The following is an 11,711-nucleotide window of genomic DNA, read 5'->3' as shown; positions in this document are numbered from 1 at the left end:
ATGTTTGTAGTATGTTTGAATATGTAGTTCATAGTCTTTTATACCAAAAGTGTTTGGAGCTACTTGTGAGAAGCTGAAATATTGACCGTTGAAAAGGCAATGGGTCAAGTGTTGTGGGTTTGACTTGACTGGGTTTGCCTATCATTACATCATTATTATCATTTTCATTTCATAACAATAATAGAGTTATTTTACATGGCGTTCTATGCTTTGCCACCTGTCCATGTGGTGGCACTATTCTAGTACTAATATTGTTTTTTTATAGTCTACTATTTCTAAATTTGATGAATTGCACCTATAGTAAAGTAAAATGGACTTAGTTTGTATGCAATCCTACATGATATTTATTTAAATATGTTTCTAGAAATTCACATAATAAAATAACATTAGAATGTGGTTAGATTCGATGGATGAGTAAGTATGAGTTCATTTAGGGGTTTTTGAGCGTGGTTTGATTCGGTTTTGAGGTTAATAGCTATTCGAATCGTACGATAAAAAGTATTTGGTTTAGTTTTTTTTTTTCGGTTGACTTTTAAAATAAAATTCAAACACAATCAAACCAATGTAGTTTAGGTTGAATTAGATGGTGCGTTTTTTCGAGACAATATAATTTTTTGTTTTCAATGTTAAAATCAAGATAAAAAGGTAAAATACAACATATTTCCAACAATTTATTAAATGACGTTTTGAATTTCACCCAACATTATAATTTCATTTTCATCAAACAAAGTTCTTAACAACATAGACCAAATTAAAAAGGTGGACAAAAAGTAATCATATTCTATGAGAAGTGCAAAACACTAAGATTTTATCATTCTTTAAAAGTTCAAGTAATACATAAATACATTTCAGCAATAAAAAGCATAGAAAAAACTTAACAAGAGAAAAAATATATCATTTTATAAAAGTTTTCATTGAGTTTCTATGAATATTAGTCTAAGTTACATATGTTTAATTATTGTTTTTCTTATGTTGCGGTTCGGTTTGGTTGGTAAAACAAAAATCGCAAACCAAACCAAACCATGCAGTTGAGTAAGAAAGTGATTCAAATGCTTCTGAATCAAATGCGGTTTTCTGCGCTTTAAGTTTGGGTTAGGTTGGTTTGGTTTGTAGTTTTTCCTATTGGATTGGTTCGGTTTTAAACACTTCTAATCCCTTCACTAATTGGTATATGAATTATGAGTAAGTGATTGGACTCATATATTATATATTTTAAAGTTCTGGGTGAAGATGTTGTGTCTAGTTTTAATCGTGTGGTTGCTATTAATCCATTGTGATAACCCTTAGCCACTCTTCATGATTAAACAATGGTATCAAAGCTAATAATTTGACTAAAAGGTACCGATTTGTGTATCAAAAGTCTTTTTGACAAAGGTGGTTATACAACATGTCGCGAGCATCAACGACATATATATGCATATATGGATAAAGAAAACTTTTGTTTAAGTCCAGAGCATATATCACATGAATAAATAGATTCAAATTCAGCAAAGAGATTGTTGGCATATCAAATGCAAGAAAGAATCTCACATTAAGTAGATATCAATCAACATAAAAAGGGATCCACACATATACCTAATGTTTTAATGTTTAAAAGGAAGATGCAGTGTTTAATTCCACTAATGTAAATGTTGAACAACATATATATGAAATGATATATCTTAATTTTATTTTTAAAGATATAGTATTCGATAACACTTACGTAGTTACTTTTAACTCAGTGTAATGATGGGAGGATCAAGATCGGCCTTAGGGAATAGGCCGGGAGTGGGAAGACCTAGGGCTCATGTCGGTAGGGGGACAAAAAAAATTAAGGTCAGGGGTGTATATAGAAATATTTGGTTTTTGGGAGGTATATATAACAAAGTTCTCTGAAAAGGCCCCAAATATTGACATGATAAACGGTTGAGCTAATTTTTTTTAATGTTTTTGGTCCTTTTGGTGCAATTTTCTATATATTCCCCTTGCAGAACAAAAATTTCTACATATACCCTCTTATAAAAAATTTGGCTGTTGTTAATAATGTGCTCAAAAATTTATTATCAAATAAAATGGTGATATTTTTGGAGCCCTTTGTTCCAAATAATATGTCTCACTAATATTAAAATATCGATGATATTTATTATTCAAGAAATTGAGATAATTTTCATAACAAAACAAATTCTATTTTAGTTGAAAATGAGCCTATTAGAGAAATTAATCTTAATTTTTTTTGAAGGAAAATTAATCTTAACCTTGTTTTCAAAGATTAAAAAAAATAAATTATATCAATATAGTAATGTCAACTTTCTTGAATTGATTGAAAGGATTGCAAAATTGAATTTGATAATGCAAGATCATGCAAAATACATTCATCATTATGAAACCGATGTAAGATCACTACGAAAAAACCAATGTGAGACGCATCAGCTTTTAGTTTTGCTGTTCTTTTTATCAATAGCTACATTTGACATACGATGTTTTGGGGTGCTAAAATTTTAGTCTACTTCGCATGTGCTATTTTTTTTTTTGACAAAACTTTACATGTGGTATTGTTCTCTACTTCTATGGTATTTTATTTTGTTTTGGTGTCTATATAGTATTTGATTTATTTTCAGATGTTGTCTAAAAAAACATTTATATGGTAGTGAAGAGCAAAATAAAAAAAAATGAAATAAAGAGTTAATAAAAACACAACAATGAACTAAATTTTTTTATAATATATTATGTAAGGGGTTATTTTCTCATATTATGTCTAAGATCCATAAAACTCTAAGGATGATCAGAAAGATTCGCTATTGGTCCAACACCCATAAAGAGATTGACATTTTCAAACATATTTTTTTAGAGAAATGATATATGCACATCTACTTTGTGACAACATTTTGACAATCTTCTCTCTCATACCCACATTATACTCTTATTCTCTCTCTTCATTTTTCTTTCTCCATTGTTTTTAACCAATAAAAAAAAAAAAATTGTCACAAAAAATTGTATGAAATTGTTGTTTAAATCCCACTACTCTATTTTTTATACGCACCGATCTAGAAGGGAACTCCAACAGTTAACCGATGCAGATATTTATCACTTATCTCATATTATATTTGGTTATTGTTAACAGAATTTGTTGAGTGATAAGTTGACTAATTAAAGCCACAAAAGCAGCAGTGTCATGTTCTAAGGCATGCATGTGGTATGACAGCCATCGATGGTGGAAATTGCCACTTCATCCCTTATAATCTTTTCCTCTTTTGTCTCTATCCCTGACCACAAACCTCATCTACAAATAAAATTTAGACAGTTTGTTTTTTCATCCATTGAACTTTTCACGCGTTTTATTCAGTTTGGATTTTAAAATTCAAACTTGCAGTTTGGATTCTAAAATAGGAACTGCATAAAAATCTCATAAAACCTACAAAAACACGTTAAAATATTTCGGATTTTAGAATTTAAATATGATATCCAAGAAACTCTCATGATAGAAAAAATAATAACTTAAAATTTATTGAACCGACCTTAGTGTGGACGTATCAGTGTACTTCTCCATTCTTCATGGCTTACAACTTTTATTTTTTCCACTCCTAACAATTTAGTCCTTTTTTATTTGAAAATAATTTACACATAAGCATAAAGTACTTTTGATTATTAATCTCTCTTAATAGCGTGAATCGGAGAAAAGTTAAATGAGATAGATTGAGATGATGCAGAAGCTGTAACAAAAAATAATGGCATTTCTCAAATATGTGAAACATCTTATATTCTTGACATAAGAGTACAAATAGGAGGGGTAAAACAAAATATGAAAGTACACATTACAAGCTTTATACACTTGATACCCTTTTGCTTTAAGCAGGACCCTAAAAAAATGAAGAATAACCAAAAGGGATTACAAAGTTTTTTTATACACTTGATTGACCTAGCTTCTCACACAAAAAAAGGGATTCAACATTCTACCAAGGATAACAAATACTTGTGAGTTTTAATGCGAGAATCCGAAACACAAGTTCTTGGTCGATGTCCGACTTACAGAAGGCTATTAGGTTGCCTCCATAGCCTACCCCACTTGGTGGGATAAGGCTTCATTGTTGTTGCTGTTGTACTTTTGGTAAACCTCCATCAATGGACAAAACAAACTACTTCTAACATCTTTGATGCCCTTTTCTTTTATTGTTTTTCTTCCTCTAGTATAAATGGAAGTGTAGAGAGAAGTGAATGAATCACATTGATGCTTATTACATCTGAGAGAATTGAGATTCTTCATTAACATGGATATCTTACGTAATGTCATCTTTATCAACTTCAGATAACATGAGAAAATCCTAATGCATCAGATCTTCTAACTGTAATTTCCAACACCTTGGGTCCAATTCAGCCTGTCAGAGGGACAACAAGAACTTAAATGACCAAATAAAATGCGATAAAAATTAGGAAGAACGCTGGCATTTTAATAAAATGTGTTGCTAAATCATAAGATAGAAACGAAAAATGAATCTACCTGAAACTCTTTATCTCTCCATTCAAACACACATCCACGTGCTTCTACATGTTTGATGAGAAGCTTGGGTAATAGAGATCTTAGTTTAACATGAAGCTTTGCTTTTGTTAGCCCTCCGCATGCTAATAAGGCCGCTGCAAGTCCTTGTGGAGCCACGCCCTGCAGGTGAAGCAGGGTGAAATTTTGAAGGCAACTGATACCGGCAAGTGACAGAAGCCCTACATCGGTAACTGAGGTATAGGACAAGTTTATCTGCAAATGACGAATGAGACATAATATCAGAATCTCTAGCAAAGCTTTCTTGCATTGCTGATGTATTGTAGAAAATTGAGAAATGACGAAAATACCTGTCTTAGATTTTGCGAGAAATGGGCTAGTGGAACCATACCACTATCATCGATGTTATAACACTTTTTTAGGTCTAAGCGGCTTAGTTGTTTGCAATTCATTGCAATACATGTCAAACCAAACGATGTAACAAGAAAACATCCTCGAATTTCAAGTGTCTGCAAATTTACACATTTTGACAAGCTGAATAATGCCCTATCAGTAATGCTAGTGCAATAAGCAGCATTTATCATCTGAAGGCTAGGGCAACCAGAAGCAATTGCTGAGATTCCCAAATCTGTTACCCCTGTGCATCTGAAAAGACAAAAATAATCTTAATTAGTTGAGATTGGACAATAATATTTACGTCAACATCTAATTAAGGTACAATCATAGAACTTTATGTCAAAGCCATATTTTGTAAAATCTACTTTAGATCAGGTACATCCTCTATAGCACCGAACTTCTGATAGAAGACGCGTCTGGTGTCTGACACGATATTGGCAAATGTGACTCTAAAAACAGTTTGACTTTATTTTATCTTTTGTTATAGGAATAGTTTATCATAAGCACTAACATGATAAACACTTAAGTAAGCTGTTTAGCCAAACAACACCTCAAAAAGTTTATACATCAAAACTAACAACTGCAGAAAATATCACCCAATTTTTATTTTACTTGGAAACTTGACCCAACTCAATACTACTACATGATAAAAAGTAAATTAAAAGAATGCATTGAATATTCATCTTATGACAAGAAAAGCAAAGGCACATATTTGATTCACAAACCTGTAAAGATCCAGTTCCTTTAACTTTGAGCAACACATGCCAACATTGGCCACTCCTTTATCAGTTATGTTCAGGCAGATTCCTAGTTTCAGGCTGGAGAGCCTCGAGCAACGAGATATTGACTCAAGGCCTTCATCATCAATTTCATTATCTGTGAGATCAAGCTCTTCAAGATAATGGCATTTCTGTCCAATCAATATATACGCTTCCGATGAAACTAGCGTACACGACTCCATCTTGAGAGAAGTGAGACTTCTGCATGCATTTGCAATGCTCGCAATCGAAACATCAGTTATCTTGCGGCAGCATGTGATGTCGAGCTTCCTTAAATCTTTGTGTTTTGAAACAACGAAAGAGAGAGCGTCATCTGTCACTCCTGAACATTTGCTTAAGCTCAGTTCTCTGAGTGAAATGCATAAATTTCCAATGGCTTTTAATCCGTCAGAGGTGATATTGCAGCCGTCTAAAATGATTGATTGCAGCATTGAAAGTTTATTTAAACTATCAACAAGAGCAAGAGTCACCTGGAAAATCAAAATTCCAACAAATAGTTATAATTGAATTCCTTATCCTCAAGTTCAAAAAATTAATTATTATAAAGACTGAAAAATTACCGGAGAACCATCTGCTAATATAAGTTGTTCGACACTTCCAGAAATGCTTGTTAGCTTTGACAGGCCAATATGACTTATATTTTGACAACCTGAGATGTCAAGTTTCTGTAGAAAAAAGTGAATTTGTTAATAAAAAGTTAGATAAAGAAAAAATTAGTGCAAGTGTGAAAACAAGAAAAATGAAAATTGTATCAATTGATGCAATCAAAGGTTGCGAATTATACATAAACATGCATTGAACTTTTCAAAGAGCAACAAATTTAACTTTTTTTCACCAAAACTTTATTTTTTCACAATTACCTTTAATGTCTTGCACCCTTGTTTGAAGACTTCGTTATTGAGGCTGTCATCGCCAATGCCAAAGCATCCTTCAAGGACTAAATCTTCGAGATGTTGCAATTTGAAGATCGAGGAGAGACATTTCTCTGTGATCTGCACATCGCAAGAAACCAATAACACTTTATCAACCATATCATTTCAAAACAATAACTTAAAGCAAAGAACATAATCAAGTACCAAATCTACTGAACTAGAAAAATTGAATAATATCTCTAATTTGAACAAGAATTTTCAATTTTAGCTATCATTTTAGATTTTCACTAATTTTAGGAAGTAAATTAACTGACTCATAGACTTTCTAGGTCTAAATTGGTGATTCACTTAAACAAATTATTCATTGTGTTGATCAATTTATCCTCTAAAATGATAACCAATTTGAACAATAATTTTCAAAATTTTCACAGAACAAGAATTTCCAATTTTGTAAAGAAAAATGGATTTTTCAATTTCACAAATCATTTTACTAATTTATGGATCAAATTAACCAACCACCTACAATTTCATAGTCTAAATTAGTATTTCACTAAAAACAAATTAGCCAACCACCACTTCATAATAATCCACTTAACCATATTTTTCCCATCTAATTACACCTCATCACCAGCAATTATCAACACCCTAAAATAAAAAGCAAAAAAGGAAACTTATTTCTCAATTTGGAAATAAAACCTACAAAAGCATTAAATTTCATACCCCACTTTTTCCACATCAACCTCCAATTTCATTCCCTTAAAAAACCTCCAAATTTAGAAAATTAAAACCACAATGACTTATTACATATCACTAACAATAAATCTCTATCCACCAATAATTCACCAAAAAATAAACATTTTTTAAAAGGATCAAAAAATAAATATAACAAAATTATTATGCTGATTAAACAAAAAAAATTGAGCTCAGATGATTAATGAGTTCAAATATGAATGGAACAATCTTCAGCTATCAGTCGAACTCCAGATTATGAGAGTACTTACCGGCAAATAAGAGAGATCCAAAGTACAAAGTTCTTTACATTTGATGGCAAGTAAATCAACACCTAAATCAGCAATACCAACACACCACTTCAAACTAATCAACTTCAACTTCTTACATCCAACAGCAATACAACCAATCCCCATATCTGTAACCAACTTACACCTATTCAACCAAAGCCTCTCCAAATTAACAGCGCGTGCAACACCAACCATAGCTGCATCCCTTAACTCCGTCGCGTTCGACAAATCAAGCTCAACCAAATTAACACACCTAACAGCAACATTCAACACACCATTCCCCGTAAAAAACCTTGAACGCGATAAATTCAATCGCTGGAGCGTAGAATTATACGCTCCAGCGATTAAATTAAGGGACGTGTCATTCACGCGCGGACATAAGGTGAGATCGAGATTTTCTACGTTGGTGTAACGTTTGAGAAGTGGTTGTATATGTTCGGCGCGTAAAGGGCGCAAAGCGCGTCTGTGTTTTGATTCAAGCGCGTGAAAATATTTGCAAGTTAAGGAGAATGATTTTAAGGTTTGGTTGTTGTTTTTTGGTTCGAGGAAGTCGAGGATTGTGAATATGAGTTCTTCTGAGAGTGTTTCAAATGGGTTTTGTTGTGAAAGCTTCTGTTTCTGTTTCTTCATGGTTGAAGATTTTGTGTTGTACTTTGTTTGTGTTTTTTTGACTGTGTTATGGTTGTTGGTTTTGTGTTTTTGAAGTATGGGGTACGGTTGGTTGGTTAACGTGGGAAGGTGTGGGTTTTGTTGAGAGAGAGATTGGTCCATAAAGACCAAAATGCCATCTATTTGTCTTTTTTATTGTTGGGTAAATGTGCTGTACTATATAATCTGTGTCCACTTGTGAAAAGACAAAATTAACCTTCTCTTTGTTTGCTATGTTAGGTACTATGAAACTGTGGGTGATATTTTTGTAAAGGAAAAATCTGTGGGTATGAAAAACATGGGTCCATTGGCACATTATTATTATCTTCTTTTGATTGTTGTTAAAATTATGCATAATTTTTTAAAAAAATATTGTTGAGTGTACTCCTTTAATATAATTATAATTAGAGTCATGTTAATTAGTATTTTTGAAGCACTAGTTAAAAATTTAAATATAAAAAACTTTTATTGAATACAAGTTAAAAAATTAAATACTCATTTTTCTTAATTTCTAATACAAACTTTTTCGTTTATGTTAAAATAAGTTTTAAAAGTTAATAATGTACTAGTTTGTTGAATAGTTAGATGATTTTTGTGTAAGAACAACTCAAATAATAAAAGATTGTTGCAACATTTTTTTTATGAAAGAAAGACCATTTGATATACTATGACATGTGGTTGTCATTAGGCTCTTTAAAACCAATAAATTGACAAAAAATTTATACTAAGAAAATTATTTATTGTATTAATATAATTTAGAAGCCAAAAATTGAAGCGTAATTGATAGTTTAAAAGAATAGATTACTTTTTTTCTTTAATTGTTACTCTAAAATAACAAATGCTAGAGGGGGAGTAAAAGTGTGACTGTGTACTATTTTTCTGAACAAAATAGGACTAGTTGAAGAAGGAAAATTACAAATATTAATATTTAAAATGTAACAAGTAGACTATTAACGAGTAAGTTCTAATTTAGATCCAAGTTGTTCCTAACAGGAATAAAAAAGTCTAATTATGTGTAGATATATTTTGGCATATAAGAATATACTTCAAAATTGTTAAGTTTGATTTTCAATATTGAGTGTGGGAGTACATAGGATAATTTGGTTTTACTTTTTTATCTGTGAGAATAATTCAATCAAATTAATAAAAAAATTATAAGCTCAATTTTGTTTAATCATTGTAAATTTTAACAAACATCCTAAACCAAAATATCAGCCCACAATAAATAAATTAAGGTTTAATAGCAGTTTTCGTCCTCTAACTTTTATGAAGTTGCGATTTTGATCCCTTAAGAAAAAAACTAAAAAACTGTCCTCTAAGTTTTGCAACTGTAGCAGTTTTGGCTCCCCAAGGCCAATTTTTGGCAAAATAAAAATAAGAACACGTGACACGTCAAAATTGACATTTGGGACCAAAACTGTCACAGATGCAAAATTTAGGAGGTGGTTTTGTTGTTTTTTTTTTTCTAAGGGGATCAAAATCACAACTTTGGGAAAGTTAGAAGGTTAAAACTGCTATTAAGTCATAGATTAAATATAAATTAGAGCATCCACAATAGAGACCTTCAATTTGAAGGTCTTAATTGGTCACACTTGTACACATCATTTTTTTATTATTTTTTAATAATTAGGTACTCATTCACTCCAATGGAAACCTTCTAACAAAAAGTCTAAATGGGTCCCACAACTAACTCTTCATCATTTATATTCCACCACTAACATATTATTTTAATAAAAATTGTATGTGGGGACCATTAAAAGATGAGGTCTTAAGTTAGATCATGGGTCTTAGAAGACCCCTGAATTTATTTTCCACGAAGGGTCTTAGCTGGCAATTTAGGACTACTATTTGGAGAGCTGTAAACAAAGGGTATTATGGTCTTATCAACTTAACAAAGAGATATGTACGGAGAAGGACGGGTAAGGACAGCATTTAATAAAGGAAAAGTGGAGGGTATAATAGTAAACTGAAAGTTGATATTTTTTTCTTCATCTGATGCAGATGACATATGGTGGAGGAGTATGTGAGGAAGGACAAATTCAAGTGCGGGGCAGTACGAACGTGGACATCTCACACAAAACGACACAAATTTTTTCTCCTTATTCTAAATATATTGAGAAGGTTTTGAAATTGAAAAGTGGTTGAAATGTGAAAATTATTATAAAGTTTCTATTGAAAATTAATAAAATAATTTGCCGTACTTATTAGGTCACTTTGTATAGTACCTGCCTGACTCAGATAAGAACGGTATTAGAGAGAAAAAAAAATGCTTTATATATATGCTTTTTATTTTCTATATATGCTTTTTTAAATAAAATGATTATGAGAGGGATAGAGTCAAAATTCTGCAATATGGAATTTAGAATTACGAATATTAGGTCATGAAATTTGTGGTTCATATAAGATCTTATTAAAAGATTATGATTTTATATTATACCTTATATACAAATCTTATCAAGAATTAGAACTATATATAAAGTATATATTACTCCAATTATCGTCATAAAAAGAAGGTAGATACCGTACGTAAGGTAGTTACTAGTAAGGTGTTTTTCTTGGAAAAAAACCTTCTTTCTAAATAGCAGTGACTTTGGGAAAGAGTCTTGAATTACGACAAAGTCATAACTAGCTAGACACAGGTGGGGGTTCAAGTGTTGTATATGTCTCAAAGAAATATATAATTTTATCTATAAGATAATAAGTTTCCCTAAAAAAAAAATCTTTAAGATAATAAGTTACAATAAATTTTATTTTTACAGTGATAATTATGTTGACTTATGATTGGAGTGGGGGTGTTAAAAATTGGACCAATGGTAAGGAGGTTGTCTTGAACAAAATAAATTAATCTTATTTTTATGATTTTATACTGTTTGAAAATCGACATTTTAAATTTCAACGAGATTTACCTACACATGAATAAAAGACAAGTAGATAAATAAAATTTATTAATTTTTTAATGGCGTTTATCTTTCTTATAATTTTTTTTATTTTTTATTTTAAAATAGAGAGGTTCTTCATCCAAATAAAGTTTATTATTTTCATAATTATGTTTATCTTTCTTATAAATAATTTTTTTTATTTTTTGTATAATGGAGAGGATCGTCGCCCAAAAATAAGACCATGAAGAACATATCCATTTATAAAATGTAGACGAGCGTTTGTTTCAAATTATAGAAAACATACCGTTACTTCTTTAAAAAAAATACCGTTACACTTATATTCTTAAGTTTTTTTTTTTTTTTTTGGTACAAATGTTCCTAAAGAATTCTATTATCGTCAATAATATATTCTCATAAATGTGTTTGATAAGTTATTGATATTCCTATTTTAAAAAAATAAGTTATTGATATTCCTAAACACTTTTTTTAAATTTATTTAGTTTTCTTTCAAAAAATATATTATTTTGTTTAAAAATATAAAAATGCAACAAATAAATAGAAGGAAATTAATAGTTATTGGCATTCTGTGTTCTATTTTTATGGGAATAATATATTTTCACCCTTAATATATGAGAAAATAAAATTAA

General features: G+C 30.7%; 1 protein-coding gene across 1 annotated transcript; it reads right to left on the bottom strand.

Moving 5' to 3' along the window:
• Positions 1-3,690: 3,690 nt before the first annotated feature.
• Positions 3,691-8,317, bottom strand: LOC25491418 (F-box/LRR-repeat protein 3). The gene is made up of 7 exons (XM_013599329.3): positions 7,520-8,317; positions 6,507-6,638; positions 6,207-6,311; positions 5,593-6,116; positions 4,822-5,116; positions 4,475-4,726; positions 3,691-4,352 (listed from the first exon to the last, which is right to left on the bottom strand). The coding sequence occupies exons 1-7, from the start codon at positions 8,306-8,308 to the stop codon at positions 4,299-4,301; spliced, it is 2,151 nt and encodes a 716-aa protein (XP_013454783.2). The 5' UTR covers positions 8,309-8,317; the 3' UTR covers positions 3,691-4,298.
• Positions 8,318-11,711: the final 3,394 nt, after the last annotated feature.

Source organism: Medicago truncatula, chromosome 4, assembly GCF_003473485.1.
Source record: "Medicago truncatula cultivar Jemalong A17 chromosome 4, MtrunA17r5.0-ANR, whole genome shotgun sequence".
NCBI lineage: Eukaryota > Viridiplantae > Streptophyta > Magnoliopsida > Fabales > Fabaceae > Medicago > Medicago truncatula.
Note: the sequence above shows the minus strand (reverse complement) of the source record. Positions and strands in the feature narration are given on the sequence as shown.

Excerpts from the sequence above, each read along its gene's own strand:
- LOC25491418 (XM_013599329.3), bottom strand. The coding sequence starts at position 8,308 with ATGGACCAATCTCTCTCTCAACAAAACCCACACCTTCCCACGTTAACC. Across the intron at positions 5,117-5,592 it reads AAGGAACTGGATCTTTACAG|ATGCACAGGGGTAACAGATT; the intron begins GTTTGTGAATCA and ends TTGTCTTTTCAG. Across the intron at positions 4,727-4,821 it reads TCTCGCAAAATCTAAGACAG|ATAAACTTGTCCTATACCTC; the intron begins GTATTTTCGTCA and ends CGTCATTTGCAG.